This window comes from Podarcis tiliguerta (assembly GCF_965153285.1).
Source record: "Podarcis tiliguerta genome assembly, chromosome: W".
Taxonomy (NCBI): domain Eukaryota; kingdom Metazoa; phylum Chordata; class Lepidosauria; order Squamata; family Lacertidae; genus Podarcis; species Podarcis tiliguerta.
In genome coordinates, this window is record NC_139552.1 from 7,889,715 (window position 1) to 7,916,363 (window position 26,649).

Here is a 26,649-nt window from a genome sequence, read left to right on the forward strand (position 1 = left end):
TGGCGCTCCGCAAGGGCGGGGGAAGCTGCTGTGCCGGAAGTGTTTGTGGGGAGCCCGTTGCGTGTGATTCCTCCACTACAGAGTCCCGGTCTGAGAGCAGGGGTCGGGAAAGCGCCATGGCTGCGTCACGGATCGCCGCGGTGAATAAGGCAGGGGGCTTGAAACTGGGATAGAATGTGGTTTCTTAGTTTAAAAAACGTGTATCTTTTCATAGAAATGAGAAATCTGTTTGAAAGACACCAGTGTCTACTTATTTACTGCAGTGACTAACGTAACCTCACGTCGGTAGTAAAAGTTTTTAGAGCGTAACGGATTGTATCCAACTAAAGCTCAATTCAAGGTTGGACTCATTTGAATTAATGAATATGACTCGCTTGCGGCTGTTAATTTCAGTGGCTCTCCTCTTTCCGTTGAGCTGAGTTGGGTGCAACTCAACGCTTCAGCTTCTACCACAAAAGGCAAAATGTTATGCTTTAAGAGTTCTAATATTTCTGCTGCATTAAAACAACAAGGCATTCTTTGCCACCTTAAAGACTAACAAACGTTGTTGTTTCAAAACCACCTATTAGAGTGGACTTGTAGTCCATGAAAGTTTATGCCAGAATAAATATACAGTGGTGCCCCGCAAGACGAATGCCTCGCAAGATGGAAAACCCGCAAGACGAAAGGGTTTTCCGTTTTCAGAGGCGCTTCGCAAGACGAATTTCCCTATGGGCTTGCTTCGCAAGACGAAAATGTCTTGCGATTCTTGAGGGTTTTTTTCCGCTCCCCAACCCCTTTTTCTAAAGCGCTAAGCTGCTAATAGCCTTTTAGCAGCTAATCCGCTAATCCCTTAAGCCTTTAATAGCCGCTAATAGCCCTTAAACTGCTAATAGCGCTAATCCGCTAATGGGCTTGCTTCGCAAGACGAAAAAACCGCAAGACGAAGAGACTCGCGGAACGGATTATTTTCGTCTTGCGAGGCACCACTGTATATATATATGTTAGGATTGTATCCAGTGCTATCTCTACACAGAGCAGACCCACTGAAATGAATAAACATAACCAATTCAAGCCCATTAGTTTTATTGGGCCTACTCAGAGCAAGACATGGATTTCCTTTGCTTTTAATGTACAGTGGTACCTCGGGTTAAGAACTTAATTCGTTCTGGAGGTCCGTTCTTAACCTGAAACTGTTCTTAACCTGAGGTACCACTTTAGCTAATGGGGCCTCCTGCTGCCACCGTGTGATTTCTGTTCTCACCCTGAAGCAAAGTTCTTAACCCGAGGTACTAGTTCTGGGTTAGCGGAGTCTGTAACCTGAAGCGTCTGTAACCTGAGGTACCACTGTACCATGATACTCATGGACTAACATGACTGTTCCTGTGGAATATTTTATGTTAGTCACTGTAATAAATATATTACCAAACAGTATAATCCTTAACAATGTCAACTCACAAGAAAGTCCTATTGAGTTCAGTAGTGCTGACTCCCACAGAGGTGGGCTTAGGGTTTTAGCCTTAATGATTAACAGTATACTGGGATTCAAAACAAAATTGTCTCATGTACTCTTTGATGAGGTGGGGGCAGATGTCATGAGTCAGGAGTATAGGGGGAGGGGAGCTGGTTACTGCCTTTTGGCTCCATTCCTCTCCAGCCTCTTCTGCCTCAGTCTGGACTGCTCTCTGCCCCATGTCTCTTCCTCACTAAAGCCTGTTGCCTCTTCTCCCTCTGACCATGCATCGCTGCCCCCCTGGCTCTGAGCCTTCTTCCCCAGTTCTCTGCATCAAGCCAGCCCATGACAGCAGGTGGGGGGAAATCCAAATTTGCTCTCTTCTCCATGTAGGCTACTGCTGAGTTTCCTTTTTGCAGGGTTCAAAAACAAAGGCTTCAGATGAAGGGGATGCTCCTCCAGCCAAGAAAGCCCTGATTTTCTATGGGAGCTTGGAGGAGAAAGAGCGAGAGCGTCTCCTCAAAGGGGAGTCTGGGTTGATGGGCAAGGATGCAGTCAAAGCAGCTATTGAGGCTGGCAACATCAATATCACCAGTGGTAAGAGATAGTAGTGAGCTGACTGGGAGATGGAAGGAAAAGGATGGAGGGAAGAACTGCTTAGTGGGGCTGATAATTTGTTTAGAATGCTTGTAAGCAGGCCATTTTCAGCAAATGCTCTCAGAGAAGCTCACAGTTCAATAATAAAATTACAATTAAATCAGGAAGTCCTTTAAAACAAATCACACTAAAGCATTACACAGCATAATGAGATTAAACGAGATGCTGACATAAAACCACATGCAAGCAAATAAGGCATTCACTTGGTCTGACAGAATGCCACAACTAAGAAGCCTGTGTCATTGTCCACCATACTTCCAAGGGTGGTAGGACCTAGAATATATCTTAATGTTTGGGTGGGTTCATGTGGGAACAGGTAATCTTTCAACTAGCCTGGCCCCAACCCATTTGGGGCTTTGTAGGTCAAAATCTGCACTTTGGCTTGAGCTTGGCAATGAACTTTAATCCAGTGTATCTCTTTAGGACAGGAAAAATAGGTTCCATATGACCAGTCCCATTTATTTGCTTTAACTGTAGTTTCCAAGCAATCTTCAAAGACAGCCCCAAGTACAGTGCGTTATAGTAATCAGTCCATGGATAAATGTGACCAGGCTATCTTTATCCCAGGGATGCTATCAGTTATACATACAGTGGTACCTCCAGTTACAAACAAACCTAACCCGTTCCGGAGGTCCGTTCGTAACCGGAAACCGCTCGTAACATGAAGCGCGCTTCCGCTAATGGCACCTCCCGCTGCTGCCGCACCGCCGGAGCGTGGTTTCTGCTCGCATCCCAGGGCGAATTTCACAACGAGGGGCATCTACTTTCGGGTTAGTGGAGTGCGTAACCCGAAGAATTCGTAAGGGGGACGTTATATTGGTCCTGGAGGTCCTCTTGAATATGATTAGAAGGGACCAATTGGTTAAAGGGATACAGGTCAGAGCCAAACAATATAAACTAAGAGCATTTGCAGATGACCTAGTTTTGACTTTACAGGAGCCAGAATCTAGTACAAAAAGAGTTTTAGAATTGATTCAGGAATTTGGTCAAGTAGCAGGATTTAAATTGAATAAATTAAAAACAAAGGTTTTGGGGAAAAAATTAACAGAAAATGAGAGAGAGAGGTTTCAGAATGAAACAGGTTTGACAGTGGTTAAGAAAGTGAAGTACCTGGGGATCAATATGACAGCTAAGAATGGGAATCTATTAAAAGACAACTATGAAAAATGTTGGACGGAGGTGAAGAAAGATTTAGAAATCTGGTCCAATTTGAAGCTTTCACTGCTAGGCCGTATTGCCGTGATAAAAATGAATGTATTGCCTAGAATGCTGTTTTTGTTTCAGACATTGCAAATTATTGACAAAATGGATTGTTTCAAGAAGTGGCAGAAAGACATTTCCAGATTTGTCTGGCAGGGCAAAAAGCCAAGAATAAAATTTAAAATATTAACTGATGCAAAAGAAAGAGGAGGCTTTGCCCTGCCAGACCTTAAACTTTATTATGAATCAGCAGCTTTTTGCTGGTTGAAAGAATGGCTGCTTCTTGAAAATACAGACATTTTGGATTTAGAAGGTTTTAATAATGTTTTTGGATGGCATGCATATCTATGGTATGAAAAGGTTAATGTGCACAGAATGTTTAAAAACCATATTGTCAGGAAAGCATTGTTTAATGTCTGGATAAGGTATAAAGACCTACTTGAAAATAAAACCCCAAGGTGGCTGTTACCGATGGAAGCGAAGGCCCTGAAGAAGCTTAATATGGAGGCCAAATGGCCGAAATATTGGGAAAGTTTGGAAGAAGAGGGAGACAAATTGAAATTGCAGAGTTTTGAAAAATTAAAAAATAAAGTGTGAGATTGGCTTCATTATTATCAGATAATGGAGGCATATAAATTGGATAAAAAAAATGGCTTCCAGGTGGAAAAATCAAAATTGGAAACAGAATTGTTAGAACCCAAAACTAAGATTTTGTCAAAAATGTATAACTTGCTGCTGAAATGGAACACACAGGATGAAACAGTAAAATCTGCTATGATTAAATGGGCACAAGATGTTGGACATAATATAATGATGGCTGACTGGGAACAGTTATGGACCACAGGTATGAAATTTACGGCATGTAATGCCTTAAGAGAGAATATTATGAAAATGATATACAGGTGGTACATGACACCAGTCAAGCTAGCAAAAATCTATCATTTGCCTGATAATAAATGCTGGAAATGTAAAGAAACTGAAGGCACATTCTTTCACCTTTGGTGGACGTGCCCAAGGATTAAGACCTTCTGGGAAATGATCTATAATGAAATGAAAAAGGTGTTTAAATATACCTTCCCGAAGAAACCAGAGGCCTTCCTCCTGGGCATGGTCGGACAACTGGTGCCAAAGAAGGACAGAACTTTCTTTATGTATGCTACAACAGCAGCAAGAATACTTATTGCAAAGTATTGGAAGACACAAGATCTACCCACTCTGGAAGAATGGCAGATGAAGGTGATGGACTATATGGAACTGATAGAGGGAAGGGATTTGCTGGCTAAATAATTGAACTGGAATACAGAGAGGGGAGGTGTGGGGAAGTCTGGGAAACAAGCAGATGTAAGAAACATTATGAAAATTCAATTGTTTTTACTTGTTTTTTCTTATTTTTGTATTTTTCTTTTTCTTTTTTTATGTGAAAATCTTAATAAAAATATTATATATATATAAAAAAAGAATTCGTAAGGGGGACGGCTCGCAACATGAGGTACCACTGTAGTTCTTTACAGGAGAAAGCAAGCAAGAGACAAATACCTGCCCTGAGGTCTTTATAATTTAAATCTAGATAGGGGTAGCAAGAAGCAAAACACTAGATGAGAAGGAGTGTCACAGGTGGCAGCAGATCAATGTGGGTACACTCTGCTTAGGTTTCGTTTCAGGGGAACAAATGGTTGTTGGCTAGCTCCTGCACATCTGCAGATCCTATTTGTTCCCTCTGCATATAAAAATGTGTACTGCCAGTGGCCATAAGAGATTGTGCTCTCTTACCCCCCCCCCCCAGCAATACATTAATTACATTGTGCCTTTGTATGAATTTTGATTTTAAGCCATTTGGGGAGCCAGTTTTGGCTGAAAAGAGGGATGTAGATCAAAGTCTTAAGCCACAGGCCTCACTGATAACATAAGCTTTGACCTGGACACTCAAGGAGCAGAGAGAGGTGACACAGCATATACCACATATTGTTGCTCTTTGAATGTGGCTTCATTGGGATGAAGCAAACTTTTGAAGTGAGGGTCAAGTGTTGAGGCTTTGTAGGGTCCTGTTGGGGTTGTATTTCCTATAACCTTTGGCTTTCTACTATGATCAGGTGAAGTTTTTGACTTGGAAGAGCACATCAGCAAGCGCCAGGCAGAGGTCCTGGCAGAGTTTGAGCGCCGGAAGCGTGCCAGGCAAATCAATGTTTCCACAGATGACTCTGAGGTCAAGGCCTGCTTACGAGCCCTCGGGGAGCCCATCACACTTTTTGGAGAGGGCCCTGCAGAAAGGAGGGAGAGGTGAGAGAGGATGAAATTGACTTGCTCTCACTTCCTTTTCCAGTTCATTGATGTGACTCATATAAACAAAGGCAAGTTAATCTTCACTTTATTTCTCAACAGGCTACGTAACATTCTGTCTGTGGTTGGCACAGACGCATTGAAGAAGACCAAAAAAGATGATGAGAAGTCCAAGAAATCAAAAGAGGAGGTAATAAATTTTAAAGTGTGTTATGAGTGACAGCAGCTCTGGGGTTTCAAATGGGAGTCTTCACAAACCCTGGGAGCTCACACTTTCCCACTGAGCTCCGACCTTTCCCCTTAGCTATAAATGTGTGCCCACTATACTACCCAAGTCTCACAAGAGACTTTAATGTTTCATTTTTCTTAGTATCAGCAAACCTGGTACCACGAAGGACCAAATACCTTGAAGACGGCCAGACTGTGGATCGCCAACTACTCCCTCCCTCGGTAAGGGGCTGGGATTGAGAAATGCTAACGCAAACGTTGATGAGGCCTTGTATATCTATTGTCCCTAGCTAGAGTGGTGGTGATGGTTGAGAAATGGGGGATTTTAAACCCACCTCAAAAGACAGATGGCACGTGGCAGAAGAATTGTCACCATTACAACTTGTAGGCCTCTGCAAGGGTTGAATATGGGCAAGACCTGGTTGCATTAATTTTTGTTCCCTTCACAGGGCAATGAATCGATTGGAGGAAGCCCGGCTGCTCAAGGAGGTCCCTGAGGCCACACGGACTTCCCAGAAACAGGAGCTGCACAAATCTCTAAGGGTAAGTGGGACCCGTCTCTGCTATGACTTAAAAGTTCCGGGCACTGGGCTGCTGCAGCCCAGAAGGCCCCCGAGATGCGGAGGTTCAAATGAGCTTGCAGGAGGCTTCTGTGCCTCTGCTCCTCCCCAGCATAATTCAGTGGTAGATCAAATGCTTTGCATGTGGATGATCCCAGGTTGACTCCCTGGCATCTCCATCTCCAAAGACACCTGGACAAGGAAAGAACTCTGCTCGTTGCTTGGAATTCAGCTGCCAGTTCAGAGCACGTAACATTGCACTAAATGGGTCCAACAATTCAGCTCAGTAGAAAACACTACTGGGGGTGAGGTGGGGGAGCAGCCTGGGCAGGAAACGTCATCTCTTTTCTTTACCATCTCAGCGCCATCTCATTTTAGTGAGCCCTTCAGTTCCGCTGGTGGCAAAATATTATCTTTTGTTTTTTGTTTTTCTTTCAGTCTTTGAATAATTTCTGCAGCCAAATTGGAGACGACCGCCCTATCTCCTATTGCAACTTCAGCCCCAACTCCAAGCTCCTGGCTACAGCTTGCTGGTAAACTTTGTTCTGCTTTTCATTATGTCCCTCCCAATCCTGCTAAGTTCTCCTATAGTGCACAGGAGAGGCTGCCTGAGCTGTTGGGGGCAGTCATAGAATCATAAAATTGTAGAGCTGGAAAGGATCCTGAAAGTCATCTTGTCCAATGCCCTGCAATTAGCAAGCTCTGGAAGGCTATTGTGGGAGTAGTTTTTAGAATGTGATAGTTCTGTGGGTGCATTTTATCATTTTGTTGAAGGTTGTTTTTAGACTTGCTATCTTCTGTTTTGTTTTTAGACTTGTTATCTTGCAACTGAATTTTGCTTGGTTTTTATATGTGTTTGGGTTTTTTTTACTCTCTTAGCTTCCTTGATTGCTTTTGTTTGATTGCTTTTGTTTGTAAAACAGAAAGACAAGGGATAGAAAAATTTTAAGATAAAATGCCAGTCAGTTTTCCTTCTGCCTTTCCTCTCCCAGGAGTGGCCTCTGTAAACTGTGGTCAGTGCCGGATTGTAATCTCATCCACACTTTGCGAGGTATAGTATCTGACTCCCACTGCACCCATTGCCAAAGCAGCCTGCTTTTCTCTTATCTTCCCTCAAATGACTGGAGCAATTACAGTATATGGCTGATTAGGAGCATAAGGCTACATGGGTGGGAGGCTATGAATTTTGAGAGTGGTGCTGTGCAAACTTCTTCCTTTATTTGTTTGTCCACCTTGGGCTTGGGTGAGATGGTATTCCTTTCTGGAAGACAGCCTGGACTCTAATAATCAGTGTTGGGAGTCATATCCTATAGGTCCACTGCTTAGCTGCTGACTAATTCAGAGCATGGGAACGTCAGACCCGTGGGCCACATGTAGCCCTCACAGCCTCTCTGGCCCTTGGGGCTCTCTTCAAACTGCACCAACCCTGCTTGGCACCCTCCTTTAGTGTTTTTACTTGGGTGGAATGTGGCCTTGAATTCTGATCAGGCCTGGAAGGAGACTAGAAATGGGAGTGTGAAGGCAGGTAGCCTACTATACAAAGGGAAAAGCTGCATTTGTTGCTCCACCTTCTTTTGCTTTTGGCCCCTCCCACTATTGGCATGCAGCCATCCTCCATTCAGGCCAGCCAGAGTCATTTTCAGAATTCAAGGATGCAATCTGGGCTGGCAGAAGACACTCAAGAAGGGTGTGAAGCAGGGATAGTGAAGTGTGTGGCCTGAGGGGAAAGAGTGAATTAGTGTGGGGAGAGTGCCAAGGACCAAAGTGGAAGGCCTTGAGAGCCACATTTGGCTTACAGGGCCAAGGTTCCCCACCCCAGCTTTAGCACAAAAACTAAATTTGGAGTGATTCCCAGTCAAAGAGTCTCTTCGGAGCAATAGGAAGAGGCCCAGACTCAGACAGAGGAAGCAAGCTTAAAATTGGCGGGCTCTCAAACTGTTTGTCTGTCTCGTCTGTTCCCAAGGGCACAACACCAACATTGGAGCCATTGTCTTTCACCCCAAGGCAACCATCTTCCTGGACAAGAAGGATGTCAACCTGGCTTCATGCGCAGCAGATGGCTCTGTCAAACTTTGGAGTCTTGAAAGGTACGCCTGGGCCCAGGAAAATCAGTTGCCTTCCCTTCCTTATTTTATTGGCTGCTGCGGGTGGTAGAGAAAAATATTGAAGAATGGCTTCCTGTTTAACCTCCTTCTTCAACAAACAAAAAGCTAACACAAGTGATTGAGGCAGGGGCATGACCACACCATACTTTTAAAGCACATGGCTCCCCCCAAAGAATCCTGGGAGCTGTAGTTTGTTAAAAGTGCTGGGAATTATAGTCCTGTGAGGGTGAACTATAGTTCCCAGAGTTATTTTGCTGTGGGTGCTTTTGGGGGCCTGATCCAGCAGTGCTCCTCCTTATAATGAGGCTTCTTTTCTGTGTTACTGTTTCTAAAGCTTTATAGAGACACGAGTTTGCTTGGCTTATTGGTTGTGCCCCCCGGCCCAAACTGTGAGGTGGGGGGTTCCCACTTCTCCCCCATGTCATACTTGTCTTACTTTTTACACCTCTTGTCTTGCTATGTCCCCAGATAGGCTGCATTTGTTCCAACAGTCAAGGCACTGTGACTCTTGGGGAAAGCAGTTGATTCTGTCAGTGAGTTATCCAAGGAAACAGAGAGAGAGCAGATTCTTTAATTGGGCCTCAGGGAAGAGGTTTATTTCTGTCAGATACTGTTGCTTTGGGCCGAAGCATCAGTGGTGGTAAATTCACACTCCTTCTCTCAGTCTTGGGTGCCTGTGAGGTCATAGAATCATAGAATTGTCAAGTTGGAAGGGACCACAAGGGTCATTGAATCCAACCCCCTGCAATGCAGGAATCTTTTGCTCAAACTCATATTTAGTGATAGATTTTTTTCCCACCTGTTGAACTCGAGACCCTCTTTTGCAACAGTAAGGGACCTGTGGCCCATGGGCCTGACTGGGCCTGGCAGGGAACCTGATATGGCCCATTTTTGCCAAGCCACACCTGCCCCATCCCTGACATCTTGTATAACATGGGGCAGGTAAAGACACGACTGCAAAAGGAACAAGTAGAAGAGCTTTAAAACATGTTGTTCTGGGGCCATTCTGTGGCTTGTTATATTGATGTCAAATTCAAACCCCACTGGGCTAGGCTTCCTTCTGGAGTTCCCTGAGTTTCTTCACCTTTTGTTTAAGAAAGTCAGGGTTGCGTGTACAGGACTGGATCATTCCAGCAACAAGGGGGCTCAGTCAAACTGAAGAGAGCAGCTACAGTAAGTGGAGCTGGTCTAGTAACTCTTATACTTGAGGATTTATTAGGACTTCCTCCTGCCAATGAGGTTACTGGTTCACTATCCAGTCGCTTTCTTTTGGAACACAGGGTTGTAGACCCATTGAAATGCATGGACATGCATTAATTTCACTGGGTCTACTCTGAAATGACCTGAATTGAATACAACCCCATAGGAAGCTGCTTTATAGCAAGCCAGACTAATTGCCTCTCAAGGCCACTGTTGTCTGCTCTAACAGACAGTGGCTCTCCACAGTTTCAGGTGGGAGGATTTCCCAGCCGTACTTGGAGACACCAGGGATTGAATCTGGGATTCTTTTGCCTGCAGAGTGTGTCTACCACTGAGCCACAACTGCTCTGCTTGGGCAGGCAGGGTTTTCCTTTCTGTTCCGAACGCCCTTGGATTACTTTAATATTTGTACTTTGCAGTCCTGGGAACAATGGTGAGTAGCATCCCAAGCTGCCTGTGTATTTTTGCAGCCAGAGACAGCATTGTTTGTTTCCTTGTGAATTAGTTTTGCAAAGACCTATCACAACATATTTTAGGCTTGAAAGGCAGCAAGCAGTGTACAAATCTTATACAGTAGTGTACTATGACTAAGCTGTTAATAAAGTCATTGGATAAAGCCAAGCTAGTCTGTGAATCTTTCAATAACAACTGAAACATTTTTCTCTTCTGGGCACCCTTCAGGGGGGTCACTTACCAGTGGTGGGTGGAGTAACTACTGTAAATTTTACCTTCACACAGCAGATTAGTTTCTCTACACACACACACCCCTCTGTCCTCCAGCCAGCCAGCTGGATCCACCCATTGCACCTTCCTTTCTCCTATTCTGTATTGCTGCCTCTTTATTTTAGTCTCTCTTATGGGACAGTCAGCATCATCAATAATTTGCCGTGAGATGTTGTGTTTCTTTCAGTGATGAACCAGTGGCTGACATCGAGGGACACACAGCGAGAGTAGCCCGGGTGGCATGGCATCCCTCTGGCAGGTTTCTGGCCACCACCTGGTAAGTCAGAGGAGGGGGTGCAGCCCAAAGGGCCACACATGGCACCTGGTCTAATTTCTTGTGGGTAGCAAGGAGGTGAATAAATAGGGAAATGATGTGATGGAGAAAGAGGAAGAGCAGAGAGCAGCAGAAAGAAAATGAAGAAAAGAGAGTTCCTTCCATTGTTAGTAGTCTCACCACCACTGGCAGTGCTACCACCATGGGTTACCTTCAAAATAATTCTGTCCTCGATAGAAAAACAGTTGTTGTCATCCCCTTGTGATATGTTACTTCTTTCCACTCAGCCCAGCACTCATTACACAAGACTGGAAAGTGAGAGGTCGGAATGGGAGGAAGCTGCAGTTGAAGATCCCAATACTGAGCAGAGAATTGAACTATGTGTCCTAAATGTTACACATATCCCTGTATCAGTTGGCTGATCATCTAAGTTTGTGGGGGCCAGGGGCAGATTAGATTAATTCCATGGTCTTAGCTTGTAGTGGAGATCAGGATAGACAATCCAGCCACCTGCGGATTTCCGGGCTGAGCGCCATCGATCATGGCTGCCTTCCTCTGATCTACGGAGGGAGAGCTCCGAGAGAGACGGGGTTTTTGCCGCTACGGCGACGCGGTAACCCCATAAAACCGTAGGCGGAGGAAGCCTACGGCCGTGGGACTCGGCGGGCACCATTAGCGTGACTCCAGATCGTCTCTGGAGCAAAAAAAAAAGCTCCGGAGAGCGGCGGGGGGGTCAGCGTGGTGCTGTGAGTCAATCGCTACTTTCTCGGAGCGACGTTGCATCGCTGGGATCGGAGAGCGTTCAGCTTCCTCTTGAGACAATTTGGATTACAAAAAAAAGAATACTCGTGAGTAGAGGAGATATAAAAATTTAAAGAAACTAAGCCTTTGAATTTGGAAACGATTTGGAACTTTAAATTTCTTTTAAAAAGATTTGGATTTGAAGCGGAAAGGTCTAAACAGGAAGTCAGCCTTCCGCCTGTAAATAGAAGAAAGTAAAGACTGTATTGCTAATACCTGAAAAAAGGGACCAAAAATAACAAATCTGAAGTCTTTGGAAAGACCAGTCCCCCCCCCGGGGAGGAAGGGAAGGTGGGGGGGAAATTTTAAAAGACTTTTACTGCCTGCGGAAAAGAGGCTTTAAGCATTGGAATCGCCGCTCAGACTCCCAGGTCCTGAGCTGTCAAACTGAAAGTTAGCCTCGGAAAGGGATCGCGGACTGCTTTTAAAGGGAAAAAATAGCTACAACAGGACTAAATTTGCTACAATTGGAGCTTCTATGTTAAAATACTTATACAATATTGCTATAAGGTAGAAGTAAAAGACAAAAGATACTTTATTTCCTCGGACTTGGTGACTGTTGGGTCCCCCTGGTGGGCATCAACATTGCTACAAAGTTAGCAAAGTTTCTTTGTAACTTTCCACTGTTTGGATTTGGAATTGAAAACAAGTTGCAGCTGCAGCCTGACCTTGAGACAACAGCATATCTTATGGCAGAAGGAAAAGGGAAAGCAGAACTATATCAGGAGAAAACTACTAGATCAGGCAAATCTTTTCTCCCAGGAAGAAGGGGATCTTTAGACCCAACAGGAGGTGCTTCTGCACAACCAAAAGGAAAAGGGATGCCAACCACAGAAGAGTTGATAAGTGCAGGTTTTGCAAGACTACAAGGAGCAATAGACAAACTAACGGAAGAAGTTGCAGAAACAAAAAAAGAGGTGGCAGAAACAAAAAAACAAGTGGCAGAAACAAACAAAGGGGTAGCAGAAGCATCCTCTAAAATAGATCAGAACACTGCAAGTATTAAACAGAATACGGATTCAATTAGACAGCTGTTGGAGGAGTCCGTTAAAACAAGAAAGATTGCAGAAGAAGCCAGAGAAGCTGTAGCTGCTACTGAGGAGAAACTACCACTGATGAACAGACAACTTGAGGATCATAGAGCAAGGTTTTCTATGATTGAATTAAAAGATAAGCAAGCTAATCTTAGAATCAGAGGTGTGCCAGAAATTGAGAAAGAGAGTCTACGGGACCTTCTTACACAAGAATTTGAAAAATTCTGGGAATTGGACCCGGAAAAAGAGGAATTTAAAATATTAAGCGCCTTTCGACTGGGAAAAACAAATAAAAGGATCAAAATCAGAGACTGTTTGGTTACATTAAGATCTAAAGAAGAAAGGGACAAGATTTTGGGACTGCATTTTCAAAAATCTTTGGAAATCTCCCAGTCTAGAGCTGAAATTTTCAAGGACATTCCGAAACACCTTCTTGACCTCAGAGCCAGGTACAAGGACTTGGTCACTCAGTTGAGGAACAACAATATCATCTTCAGGTGGGAATTTCCTGAAGGACTTGCTTTTAGCTTCAAAGGAAGAAAGATAAAAATAAGATCAGTGGAAGATAAAAACAGCTTCTTGGAGGTCTACGGGGAAGACCTACAGAAAGGAACTGTGGACTTGCTAGAGGAAAGAAGGAAGAACGCTGCAGAAGCAATATTGAATCTGAACTTGGATAAAAAGACACCACCGGGATCGGAAGAGGAGAAGACGTTGGGTGCATCTGGAGGATTACAATAGAAAAAAATACAACATGTCTCTGCAACTTTTGAGCTGGAACTGTAACGGTCTAAACTCGGTTCGAAAGAGGAAATTGATCTTCCATATCTTAAAAAAAGAACAATTGGACTTGATTTGTTTGCAGGAAACACATGTGACCAGGCTCCATAGGAAAATTTTAATTAACAAAAGATTGGGTCAAGAATTTATCTCGTCTGACAAAGTAAAAAAAAGAGGAGTAGTAATTTATCCTAAAGAGAGCCTGTCACCAAAATTTATTTTTAAGGACGAGCAAGGAAGATATTTGGCAATTGAAATTCAATATCATGGACAGAAATATTTGATAGTGGGTGTATACGCACCAAATGAAGGAAAATCAGATTTTTTCAAAAGGTTGCATGAGACATTGATGGACTATTTGGAGTACAATGTGATTTTGATGGGAGACATGAATGGAGTAGTTTCAACAAAAATGGACAAGGCACAACGGCAGGTAGTCACCAAAGATGGGAGACTACCGAAAACTTTCTTTGAATTGACTGACAACTTGGACCTGATTGATATCTGGAGAACTAAAAACCCTTTAGGAAGAGAGGGAACCTTCTTTTCTGAAGCCAAAATGACTTGGACTAGAATTGACCAAATATGGATCACTAGAGGACTGGCACCAAAGACAAGAAAGGTGGAAATCTGCCCAAAGACTTGCTCCGACCACAATGCAGTAAAGATGGTAATGAACCTACTACCAACTGGTTCCTTTAGATGGAGGATGAATGACTCTCTGTTCAGAGATGAGGAAATAGCCAAGAAAGCCCAGAAAACTCTGAAAGACTATTTTGAGATAAATTTGAACACCACTGTGGAGAAAAGAACCATTTGGGACGCAAGCAAAGCTGTTATGAGAGGATTCTTGATACAACAGAATGCACTCAAGAAGAGATTACAACAGGAAAAAAGAGAAAAGATATTGGAAAAGATCAAAGAAGGTGAAACGAGATTGAGATCAAAACCAAAATCACAAGAAATTTTAAGAGAGATAAAGTTATACCAAGTACAGTACATGCAAATGATAAACCAAGAGATTGAATGGAAGATCAGACAAATGAGACAAAGAACTTTTGAATCTGCAAATAAATGTGGAAAGTTATTGGCATGGCAAATAAAGAAGAGACAGAAAATGAATACAATAACAAATTTGGAAGTGGAAGGAAGAACTTTACAGCATCCTGCCGAGATTAGGAGTGCTTTTCAAAAATACTTTAGACAGCTTTATTCTCAACAACCACAGAAAGATGCAGATATAGAGAAATTTTTGAAAGTGAATGGGCTACCGAAAATACCTCAAGAAAGTAAATGTAAACTGAGTTGCAGGATAACAGAACAAGAGGTGGAGAGTGCCATTCAAAACATGCAATTGGGCAAGTCTCCAGGACCTGACGGGCTGACTGCAAGATACTATAAATCACTGAAAGACTGGCTAATTCAACCCCTTAAAGGAAGTATGTAATGAAATACTCCAGGGGAAAAGGGCACCAGAAACGTGGAAAGAAGCTTTTGTGACTCTTATACCAAAGACAAAATCTGAAAAACATCAACTTAAGAACTATTGGCCTATATCATTGCTTAATGTGGATTACAAAATCTTCGCAGATATCTTGGCTAGAAGATTGAAGAAAGTTTTAGTAGAGGAGATTCATAAGGACCAAGCAGGCTTTCTCCCAGGAAGACACCTATCAGACAATGTGAGGAATATAATAGACATCTTGGAACTTTTACAGGAAAAGATAAATACAAAAGCGGCTTTGATATTTGTGGCCGCGGAGAAAGCCTTCGACAATATTTCTTGGGGTTTTATGAAGAAGAATCTCCAAGGCATGGGGGTAGGCCAAGAATTTGAAAATGGTATAGGAGCAATCTATTCTGAACAAAAAGCTAAATTAATTGTTAATAATGTCTTAACTGAGGAGTTCAGAATAGAAAAAGGAACACGACAAGGTTGCCCTATTTCCCCTTTGCTTTTTATATCAGTCCTTGAGGTGCTGCTGAATATGATTAGAAAGGACCAAATGGTCAGAGGGATACAGGTCGGAGCTAAACAATATAAACTAAGAGCTTTTGCAGATGATCTGGTTTTGACATTACAGGAGCCAGAATCTAATGTGAAAAGAGTCTTAGAACTGATTCAAGAGTTTGGTCAATTGGCAGGTTTTAAATTAAACAAAACAAAAACTAAGGTTTTGACAAAAAAATTAACAGAAATTGAGAAAGAAAGGTTTCAGAATGAGACAGGTTTGACAGTGGTGAAAAAAGTGAAATATTTGGGAATTACTATGACTCCAAAAAATGAGAATTTATATAAAGACAATTATGATAAATGCTGGACGGAGATAAAGAAAGATCTAGAAACATGGTCTAATTTGAAACTCTCTTTAATGGGTCGCATTGCGGTGATAAAGATGAATGTATTGCCAAGAATGCTGTTTTTATTCCAGACACTACAGATCATTGATAAAACTGACTGTTTCAAGAAGTGGCAGAAGGACATATCTAGATTTGTCTGGCAGGGCAAAAAGCCAAGGATAAAATTTAAAATATTAACAGATGCAAAGGAAAGAGGAGGCTTTGCCCTGCCGGACTTGAAACTTTATTATGAAGCAGCAGCTTTTTGCTGGCTGAAAGAATGGCTACTTCTTGAAAATACAGATATATTGGATTTAGAAGGATTTAATAATGTATTTGGCCGGCATGCATATCTATGGTATGATAAGGTCAAAGTGCATAGAATGTTCAAAATTCACATTGTCAGGAAAGCACTGTTTAATGTTTCGACTAGATACAAAGATTTCTTGGAAAACAAGACTCCAAGGTGGTTGTCTCCAATGGAAGCAAAAGCTTTAAAAAAACTCAATATGGAGGCCAATTGGCCAAAATATTGGGAGATTTTAGAACAAGATGGAGACAAACTGAAACTACAGAGTTTTGATAAATTAAAAAGCAAAGTCCGTGATTGGCTTCACTACCATCAGATAATGGAGGCATATAAATTGGATAGAAAAATTGGCTTCCAGGTGGAAAAATCAAAATTGGAAACAGAATTGTTAGAACCCAAAACTAAGATATTGTCAAGAATGTATAATTTGCTGCTGAAATGGAATACACAGGATGAGGAAGTGAAATCAGCAATGATTAAGTGGGCACAAGATGTTGGTCATAATATAATGCTAGCTGACTGGGAACGGTTATGGACCACTGGTATTAAATTTACAGCATGTAATGCTTTAAAAGAGAATATTATGAAAATGATATACAGATGGTACATGACACCAGTCAAGCTAGCAAAAATCTATCACTTGCCCGATAATAAATGTTGGAAATGTAAAGAAAATGAAGGCACATTCTTTCACCTTTGGTGGACATGCCCAAGGATTAAGATCTTCTGGGGGATGATCTATAATGAACTGAAAAAAGTGTTTAAATACACATTCCCGAAGAAACCAGAGGCCTTTCTCCTGGGCATGGTCAACCAACAGGTACATAAGAAGGACAGGACATTCTTTATGTACGCTACAACAGCAGCAAGAATACTTATTGCACAGTATTGGAAGACACAAGAACTACCCACGCTGGAAGAATGGCAGATGAAAGTCATCGACTATATGGAATCGGCAGAAATGACTGGCAGAATCAGAGACCAGGGAGAAGAGACGGTGAAGGAAGACTGGAGGAAGTTTAAAGACTATTTACAGAAACACTATAAGATAATGAAAGTTTGATGACACCAGATTGAATGTAAAAGGTTATTAGTAAAAAATTTAAAGACTAAGAAAGATTAAATGTTCTAAGACATATGGTGTCAGGGAACTGCAGGCAGCAAGGGAGGAGAGAATCAGAGGGTACAGAGAGAGGTCTCCACTGATCAGCAGTGAGTCCTCAGAGGACAGAGAAGAGAGCAGTGAGTCTGGGGAGGAAGGGGTGCTTCAGAGAGAGGGGGATCCACGTCACAGGGAAAGACGGAAGGGGCTGGGCCGTTGGCTCTGTTGGTCTCGCGGGAGAGGGAAAAGAGAAAGTAGAGCAACGCCTCGTGAGAGACGGGTTGCTTTGTTTATTCTGCATGTAATCTTGTCGGAAAGCAATAAAGAAAGGAATTTATGGCGGCTGGCCTCAAGAGTGTCTCTGCTAAGTGCAGCAACGGAGGGAGGAGGCACGCATCACAGATTGCTCTAACTCAATAAAACCCAGCTAATGAGCACTCGAGAGGAGAGTGTCGGCAAGGGGAAAAGCAGGATGGAGGCTCGCCTTGCACAGCTGGAAAAAGAGAGGAATGATTTGTTGGCTACATCACAGGAATTAAGAGTTCGCTTGGAAGAAGCCAGGGCCAGATCAGCAGCAGCTTCTGGAGGGGCCTCACTGAACCGGATTTTGACGCTGGTAAGCAAATTCAATGGGGACCCCAGATTATACACTGGCTTCAAACTTGACATGCAGTATGCCCTGGAACTGCAAGGAGCTGCTTTTGCTGGGGATGGTGACAAAATGGGGTACCTTATAGGCCATTTGACGGGGGCAGCTCGAGATTGGGTACGCCCACTGCTTGCTAGCCACAATGCTGCGCTCAGCGATCTCAAGCAGTTCTGGGAAGCCATGGACATTATGTTTTCATCTGGCTCTGAGGAGGATGTGACTCAGCAGCAGCTATTGGATCTCCGGCAGGGGAACTCAACTGTGAGGGAGTACTGGTCTCAATTTGCAATGCTGATTCATAAACTTGGGTGGACCTTAGATTCTCAACCTGTGCAAGCTTTGTTCAAGGCGGGACTGAGTTCTCAGGTGAAAGATGAGCTTGCCAGGGGCCCCCGACACCAGGACTTGAATTCCCTCGTTAAGGCTGCTCTGGCTGTGGGCAGCAGGCAGGAGCTGAGGCAGCTAGAGAAGGCTGAGAGCAAAGGCCGGCGTTCCCATGGTGATCACATTCCTGGCATACCAAGTGAGGGAGTGCAAGGTCACTCTCACTCGGAGCCGATGGAAATTGACTCTGCCCGCGCGCGGGAAGATTTAAAGGCTCAACGGCCAGTTCACAAGGCGGCAGAAAACAGGCAGGCTGCCAAGAAATGCTTTATCTGCCAGAAACCAGGGCACTTTGCCAGAGTGTGTCCTGAACGGCGCAACTGGCAGGGAATGGTGGGGGCTTCCTCCCAGATGGAAGAGGGGGGTGTCCAAAAGCAGGGAAACGCCAGTGCCTGGCTGGGAATGGGGCAGAACCGCAGCCAGGCAGGAAAGGAACTGAACCAGAGCCCCGACCAGGACGTCCCCAACCAGGCATAATTGTGAGAGTGTTGCTGGATCTCCCCAATGGACAGGCTATGGAGGTCTATGCCCTGTTGGACTCAGGAGCGAGTGCCAATTTCTTCAGCAGGGACTTCGCTGCACAGCACCAATTGCACTTATTGCCTTTGGATTTTCCACTACAAGTGACCACCATTGATGGGAGGGAACTTTTGGGAGGGGAAGTGACCCATCAAAACCCCCCCCCCCATGAGAATGAGGATTTCGACGCATTCTGAAACGATTGCTTTCCATGTGGCCACGCTGGCAGGCCCACCCATCATTTTGGGCATGAGTTGGTTGGCCATGCACGATCCGGTGGTCTCCTGGCATCAGCGTAACCTGACGTTTGGATCAGCGCATTGCTTGGAGAACTGTTTGGGGGTAAAGGAGCCGCAAGTTGCTAGTGCCAGAGTGGTGGCTACGGGTGCAGGAGAGAAGGGCGGCATTCCTCCAGAATATATGGACTTGTCAGAGGTTTTCAGCGAAAGAGAGGCAGACAGGCTGCCGCCGCACAGGCCTTACGATTGCCAGATCAACTTGATCCCGGGGGCCAAGTTACCGTCAGGAAAACTGTACTCTATGTCCGATCAGGAGATGGAGGACTTAAGAGCTTTTATAGACAAGAACCTAAGGAAAGGTTTCATTAGGGAATCCAGGGCAGTAGGCGGAAGCCCAGTGTTCTTTGTGGACAAAAAGGGGATGCGAGATAAACGTCTCATCGTGGATTTCAGGCAAATCAACGCCCAGACGCTCCCCATGGCCTTCCCAATGCCAAAAATTGATGACGTATTGGCGAGGGTGCGAAAGGGGAAAATTTTCACCAAACTGGATTTGAGAGGAGCCTACAATCTCATCAGGGTGCGAGAGGGGGACGAGTGGAAGACAACCATGTTCACACCTCTAGGGGCATTTGAATATCTTGTTATGCCTTTCGGTTTACAGTGTGATAGTCCGTGCTTCCAAGCCTTCATGCACCACGTGTTGGGACCTTTGCTCTACAAAAACTGCGCTGCATTTTTGGATGACATACTTATTTACTCTCCAGATGAAGAACAGCACGTTAAGGACGTGTGGGAAGTTCTAGCTAGGCTCAAGGAGCATAGCCTATGGGTGAAGCTGGAGAAGTGTCAGTTTCACACGAGAGAGGTCGAGTTCCTGGGCTACAGGCTGTCGGACAGGGTACTGGCAATGGACCCGGAGAAGGTCAAAGCGGTGCTGGAGTGGAAAAGCCCCAAAACGAGGAAGGATGTTCAGCGGTTCCTGGGCTTCAGTAACTTCTACTGGAAGTTCATCAAGGACTTCGCACGGCTGGCGACCCCCATAACGGACTGCCTCAGTGGCAAGAAGAAGTTTGAATGGACGGATGGGGCGCAGAGGGCCTTTGAGAGTCTAAAGAGAGTCTTCGCCTCCGAGGAACAACTGCTGCATGTCAACCCTGAACTACCACTGCGCGTGGAGACAGATGCATCTGATCGAGCAATTGGAGCGGTTCTCATGCAGCAAGATGGGAAGGGGGAGTGGCGTCCGTGTGCCTTCTTTTCCCGGAAGCTCAATAAATCGGAAGTGAACTATAGTATCTATTGTAAGGAATTGCTTGCTATTGTGTCTGCGTTCAAGCAATGGCGGCATTTTTTGATCGGAGCGAAGCATCAGATACAGGTGTGCACGGATCATAAGAATTTGGAGTACTGGCGGACGGCGAGAGTGATGTGCCAGAGGCAAATACGCTGGGCACAGTTCTTTGCCAATTTCAACTTCAAGATTCAGTACGTACCAGGTGAGCAGAACGTGAGGGCGGACGCTTTATCCCGTAAACCCGAGTATCTGGCAGAGGAAGGACCGCCGACAGCCCGGTTCATGTTCCCCGAGCAGAGGTGGGCTTGCGGAGCAACATTGGTGAAGGACGATGAACTGCTACGCTTGATGCGGGACGATGCTTTTGCCAGAGGAAAGTTGGATGAACTTGGGCAAGGGAGAGGGGCTGAGGGAGGTTTCGAGGGAAAAGGGGGGCTACTGTTTTATCGAGGGGCTTTGTATGTACCAGGGGAAGCTCTCCGGGCCAGAATCCTCCGACAACTGCATGACAGCTCAACGGCAGGACACTTTGGGCAACATAAGACCATGTTGTTGGTCACCAGAGAATTTTGGTGGCCTAAGGTGCGGGAAGATGTAAAGGAATATGTGCGAGGGTGTGAGACCTGTCAGAGAGCCAAAGGGGAGAGGGCAGCTCCGGCAGGGTTATTGGAGCCTCTGCCAACACCAGGGAGGCCATGGGAGGTGGTATCAGTGGACTTCATCACTGACCTGCCCCGGTCCAAGGGGAAAACAGCGGTGTTGGTGGTGGTGGATCTACTCACCAAAATGTGCCATTTTGTGGCGTGTTCTCATGCGGTAACTGCTGAGGAGACAGCCAAATTGTTTGTGGAGCATGTGTTCAAGTTGCATGGGGTCCCTTCGAGGGTCATTTCGGATAGGGGGACACAATTTACCTCCAGGTTCTGGCGCAAACTCATGAGTTTGTTGCAAGTTGAGGTAAGTTTCACCACCGCCAGACATCCCGAAAGCAATGGGCAGGCGGAGAGGGTCAATGCAGTATTACAGCAGTACCTGCGTTGTTATGTGGGGGAGAGGCAGAATGATTGGGTGGACAAATTAGCGCTGGCGGAGTTTGCATACAACAACTCAGAGAATGTGTCCACAGGGATGACTCCGTTCTTTGCAAATCACGGGTGCCATCCTAGGGCTTTCCCGGGGAGGGGGGAGGAATCGTGGAGTGTGCCAGCCGCTGAACAGTTCGCGGAGGAAATGGAAGCAATTCAGCAGCAACTGAAGTTGAACTTGGAGAGGGCCAAGGAGGTATACAAGAAGCAAGCAGACAAGCATCGGAGGGAAGGGGAGACCCTCCGGGTGGGGGATAAGGTGTGGTTATCCACGCAAGGATTGCCCTGGAAAGGGGGTTGTAAGAAACTCAAACCCAGGAGGGTAGGTCCCTTTGAAATCATACAGCAAGTCAACCCAGTGGCCTTTAAGTTGAGGCTGCCCGAGAGCATGAAAATTCATCCCGTGTTCCACCGGTCGCTATTGTCGGCTTACCAGCCGGGCAGAAGGGAAGGGGAGGTGCCACCGCCAGAAGTCGAGGAAAGGGAGCGGGGACGCCAGATTGAGGAAATATTGGACTCGCGTTGGAAGGGTAATCAGCTGGAGTATCTTGTAGCTTGGGAGGGGGCTCCCAGTTCAGATAACACATGGGTACCGTCAGATTGGGTCACGGAGGAGGGTTTAGTGGAGGACTTCCACGAGCTATTTCCACATAAGCCTCAACCCGCAGGGAGGTTCGCTGAGAGGGCGTTTGGGCCGACGGATGATGAAGAGGATTTTGAGGGGTTCTCAGCCTCGGACCAAGAGGAAACGCAGGGGGGAGGAGGAGTGAGTGAAGAGCGTCCGGGTCCATCAGGTGTTAAAGGGTGGGGTAACGTTTTTGATGATACCGAAGAGGAGGAGGAGGAGATTTTCCTAGGATTCACACCCGAGAAGCATGAGGAGAATGCATCGGGGGAGGCTTCTTCTCAGGAAAGGGAGGAGAGGGGGGCCCTTGAGGAGGGGGTGGATGTCAGGGAACTGCAGGCAGCAAGGGAGGAGAGAATCAGAGGGTACAGAGAGAGGTCTCCACTGATCAGCAGTGAGTCCTCAGAGGACAGAGAAGAGAGCAGTGAGTCTGGGGAGGAAGGGGTGCTTCAGAGAGAGGGGGATCCACGTCACAGGGAAAGACGGAAGGGGCTGGGCCGTTGGCTCTGTTGGTCTCGCGGGAGAGGGAAAAGAGAAAGTAGTTAGAGCAACGCCTCGTGAGAGACGGGTCGCTTTGTTTATTCTGCATGTAATCTTGTCAGAAAGCAATAAAGAAAGGAATTTATGGCGTCTGGCCTCAAGAGTGTCTCTGCTAAGTGCAGCAACGGAGGGAGGAGGCACGCATCACATATGGAAATGTAATTATACTAAGACACTATGATAATGATGAAATTAAAATATGACAGAGGGAAGGAATTTGCTGACAGAATATATGATCTGGAATACAGAGAAGGGAGGTGTGGGGAAGTCGCAGAAGCAAGTTAATGCAAAGAATATAAGGAGACAAAAAATTGTCTTTAATATTTTTATTTTTTCCTTTTTGTATTTTCTGTTGTTTGGTGTTTATATGTTGTTGTACTTTCTTTTCTGTTTTTTTTTTTTGTTTGTTTGTCGTATGGTGTTTTTTTTTTTTTTTGCCTATTGTAAAACCCAATAAAATATCATATATATATAAAAAAAGACAATCCAGCCACCTGCTTGAACTTTGGGGGGGGTGGGCGGGGACCTGTTGGGGCCTTGTGAGATATGCACATGAGTCTTTGTCTCTTCTCCACCTCCCCCCCTGCAGCTATGACCACTCTTGGCGCCTGTGGGACCTGGAGGCTCAGGAGGAAATCTTGCACCAGGAGGGGCACAGCAAAGGAGTTTACGACATCACCTTCCATGTTGACGGCTCCCTTTCTGCCACTGGGTAAATCTACATGCATGTGCAAGTCCTAACCCTCCCTGGGGGTGTCACTGAGCAAGTATCAGCCAGTCAGTAATGATGCTCATTCTTGCTAGTTCTAAAATGCCAGAAAAGAGAGAGAACTGGTTGGGATTCTACCTTCAGAAGATCCCACTCAAGTCTTCACTCCTGGAGCTAAAAAGTCACAGGGTGGAAATTCTAATGAGGGGGATGGGCCATAGCTTCGATAAGAGCGTCTGCTCTGCGTGGAGAAAGTCACAGCTTCAATCCCCAATGGTTATCTTCCTATCTATAATCCTGGAGAGCAGCTGCCAGTCAGTGTAGACACTACTGAATTAGATGGACCAATGTTCTGACTCATTTCTAGGAAACTTCCTTTGTTCCTAATAGCTTGACTATATTCCTGAGTTTATACTACTCATTAAAATAAAAGTTTCAACTTTTTAGGGCAATATTAAGATTTGCCCCATCATTGTTCTTAATCTGCAAATTCTGATCTGGGCAGCTCTTGCTTTAGCTTGTTTGTAATTGAGTCGATCTTTCATTGTCACGTAACTATGCTTTGGAACTCCCTGCCTATTGACATTAAGCAAGCTATATAGTTGTAGGCACCTGCTGAATCCTTTTTTTTTTTTTTTTTTTTTTTTTTTTTGCTTTACAAGCCTACCCAGGTGCATAATTTAGTTACTTTGTTTTTAAAGTTCTACTTATTTTTATGCGTGTTTATAATGCCAATGGCTTTTATGTATATTTGCTTTTTAATTGTTCGTGTAGATTTTAGCTATGTTTCACGTTCAGTTTTTGTACTCCTCTTAGATTACTTTTTGATTTAAGTGCATTATAAATATTCTAAATCTATGCAAACAAAGTGTGCTAATTAGACTTTGCTACATGTGATTTGCCAGGTAGGTCAGATCTGGGTCCTGCTTGCAAAACCTTGGATCTGCAGACAGGAGGTGGTAGTAACATGGGAGGCAATCTGAGCTGCATTGCAGAAAGGCTTTGCTCCAATTTAACAACTGTGGTTCACAGAAGCTCCTTTGGCTCCTGTTTAGTGATGTTAAGAGGCATCCAGCCTAGGTGACAACTAAAGAGGAAAGAAGATCCAAAGATGGCTTTAACTGATGCCTCTTATTCAGAGTGGAAGCATGGGAAGGGGTTTGTGTGAGAAAGAGATTGTTTGACATTTTTCTCTTCCTTTCAGTGGCCTTGATGCATTTGGCCGTGTGTGGGATCTGCGCACAGGGCGTTGTATCATGTTTTTGGAGGGTCATCTCAAGGAGATCTATGGGATCAACTTTTCCCCTAATGGGTAAGAACCAATTTGCCTTCCCCTCTTGGGGTGCAGGTCTTAATATTGACACACAGACAACTAACTTCTGCTCGGAGTAGATTAATTGAAATTAATGGAACTAATTTAGTCTGCGTGCACACTGTACATTCAGAGCACATTCCCCACCCCAAATCATACTGGGAACTTTAGTTTCCCCCTCACAGAGCTTATAATTCCCTATGCCCTTAGTAAACTGCAGTTCCCAGGATTCTTTGGCAGAAGCCGTGTGCTTTAAATGTATGATGGGTACATAGCCTTCCCCCCTCCTCCAATATATTTTATTAAAGTTTTTTCATAATCATGTAGGATTATGAATAGGGCTGAAACTGGGAACAACCCCCTTGCACGCAAACCTGAATTCCTCCTCTTCCGTACTTCTCATAGGTACCACATTGCCACTGGAAGTGGCGACAACACCTGTAAAGTGTGGGATCTCCGCCAGAGGAAGTGCATCTACACCATCCCTGCCCATCAGAATCTGGTGACCGGAGTGAAGTTTGAACGTAAGTCTCTGTAGCTGCTAAGGCCTTTCCCCAGAAACTGAGGATATATAATGGGTTGAAAAGTACCTTGTCTGTGGTTTCCATGTGCAACATAGATTCCCAAGACTTGGATATATACCGCTCCCCACCCTCCCCAAATACACTGGCTCTTGAGAATAGCCTGTATGCTCTGTCACTCACCCTCCCTCTTCCTGCATCCCCCGTTCCCTGCTTATGGTTGGCTTTTGGGTAAGGTTTTGGGGAAACTGGTAGCACTCTGGAAGTTGTTGGACTCCCAACTCCCATCAGCCCCAGCCAGCATAGCTAATGGTCATGGACGATGGGAGTTGTAGTTCCTCACCCCTGCTGTAAGTGGTGAATCTCTATATTGCCTCCGTAGTCCTCCTCCCCACTTCCTGTTATTTTTCTCTTTCCGCCACCCAGCAAATCATGGCAACTTCCTGCTTACTGGATCTTACGACAACACAGCCAAGGTCTGGACGCACCCAGGCTCATCCCCGCTGAAAACCTTGGCAGGACACGAGGGCAAAGTCATGGGCTTGGACATCTCCCTGGACGGGCAGCTGATCGCCACATGCTCTTATGACAGGACTTTCAAGCTTTGGATGGCAGAGTAGGGGGAAGGAGCATTTCTGCTGGATTGGCCCTGCCCAGCTCCCGCAGCCAAGGAAGGCAGCCTGCTGTGACTCCCTGGGCCTCCGCCACAGATCAGGGCATGGTTTGATGCACTTCTGGGATACTGCCTCCTCCTAACACATGCACGCACCCTCTGGTCAGGCCAAGCTGAGTTTGAGAACGCCTTTCCTATTGCATTTTGCTTTAGTTGTGTACTCTTCCCTCCCTTCCCTGTGGAATGGGCTTGCATTGATCCAGCACTACCAACCTTTAGGAATACCCAGGGTGCTAGCAGAGCTGGTAGGGTGGGTTGTTCTGGTTGTTATTTGGGAGTGGGGTCACAGCTTCTTCTCACTCGGACAGAGACTTTTCTTGAAAAACGACACCCTAACATTAAAGCAGAGTGGCTGCTTGAAAATGGTGAAGCCTGTGTGGGTTGCGTTTTTGACACATTATTTCTTGAGCCAAACAGCCTCTGGTGATGGGGTGCCTCCCCTGCCCCACCCCTCAATGCTCAGCTTTCCTATTATCACTCCTGCATTCATAGAATCATAAAGTTGGTAGGGACCTTAAGGATCATTAGCCCAGGAATGGTGAAACCACAGGCCCCCTAAGCCAGATGTGGCCCTCCAGGCTTCCCTGCCTGGCCCTCAGGACTCTCCCCTGGCCACAACCCTCCACAAACCATGTTTCACATCCTCCCTGAGAGTTTTTGCCTGGCAGGAATGTGTTCTTACACTCTGATAATACTTCTTGCTTGCCTAGATGAAGGATATGGAAGGGCGTGTGTGGATATGGAAACTGGCCTGCTGCACAGAGGTAACATTTACATTAGCTGCCCTACTCATTTTTGCCTCACACCACTTACCACTGGCATGTGGAGCTCAGAAGGTTGCCCAGAATAATTTATATGAAGCTGTGGACAGAGATAATCTGGGGGTTGGGGCTGGGTGTTCATCAGTATGAGGATACCCAGCTCTACCTCTCATATAAATCAGAACCAGTGAAGGCGGTGAATGTCCTGTGTGGGTGTCTGGAGACAATTGGGCGATGGATGGCAGTCAATATATTGAGGTGGAATCCCAACAAGACAGAAGTATTGGGGGATGGAGGAGGGCCGGTGTGGGA

General features: G+C 45.2%; 1 protein-coding gene across 2 annotated transcripts; it reads left to right on the plus strand.

Moving 5' to 3' along the window:
• Nucleotides 1-50: 50 nt before the first annotated feature.
• Nucleotides 51-25,946, plus strand: LOC310668839 (U4/U6 small nuclear ribonucleoprotein Prp4). Of its 2 annotated transcripts, none has more exons than XM_083422181.1 (14): nucleotides 51-140; nucleotides 1,852-2,029; nucleotides 5,380-5,566; nucleotides 5,669-5,756; nucleotides 5,937-6,016; nucleotides 6,244-6,337; nucleotides 6,793-6,887; nucleotides 7,347-7,405; nucleotides 8,318-8,441; nucleotides 10,570-10,659; nucleotides 22,951-23,073; nucleotides 24,275-24,382; nucleotides 24,788-24,906; nucleotides 25,330-25,946. In XM_083422181.1, exons 1-14 carry the CDS (start codon nucleotides 117-119, stop codon nucleotides 25,521-25,523), a joined length of 1,563 nt encoding a protein of 520 aa, XP_083278307.1. In that variant the 5' UTR covers nucleotides 51-116; the 3' UTR covers nucleotides 25,524-25,946. The 2 variants fall into 2 exon arrangements, with proteins under 2 accessions (XP_083278307.1, XP_083278308.1); XM_083422182.1 differs by lacking the exon at nucleotides 51-140 and adding an exon at nucleotides 237-340.
• Nucleotides 25,947-26,649: the final 703 nt, after the last annotated feature.

Bases quoted from the DNA above. Each gene is read 5' to 3' on its own strand.
- LOC310668839 (XM_083422181.1), top strand. From the start codon at position 117: ATGGCTGCGTCACGGATCGCCGCG. The intron at 141-1,851 runs GTGAATAAGGCA...TCCTTTTTGCAG, and splicing joins CTGCGTCACGGATCGCCGCG to GGTTCAAAAACAAAGGCTTC. The intron at 7,406-8,317 runs GTATAGTATCTG...TCTGTTCCCAAG, and splicing joins TCTCATCCACACTTTGCGAG to GGCACAACACCAACATTGGA.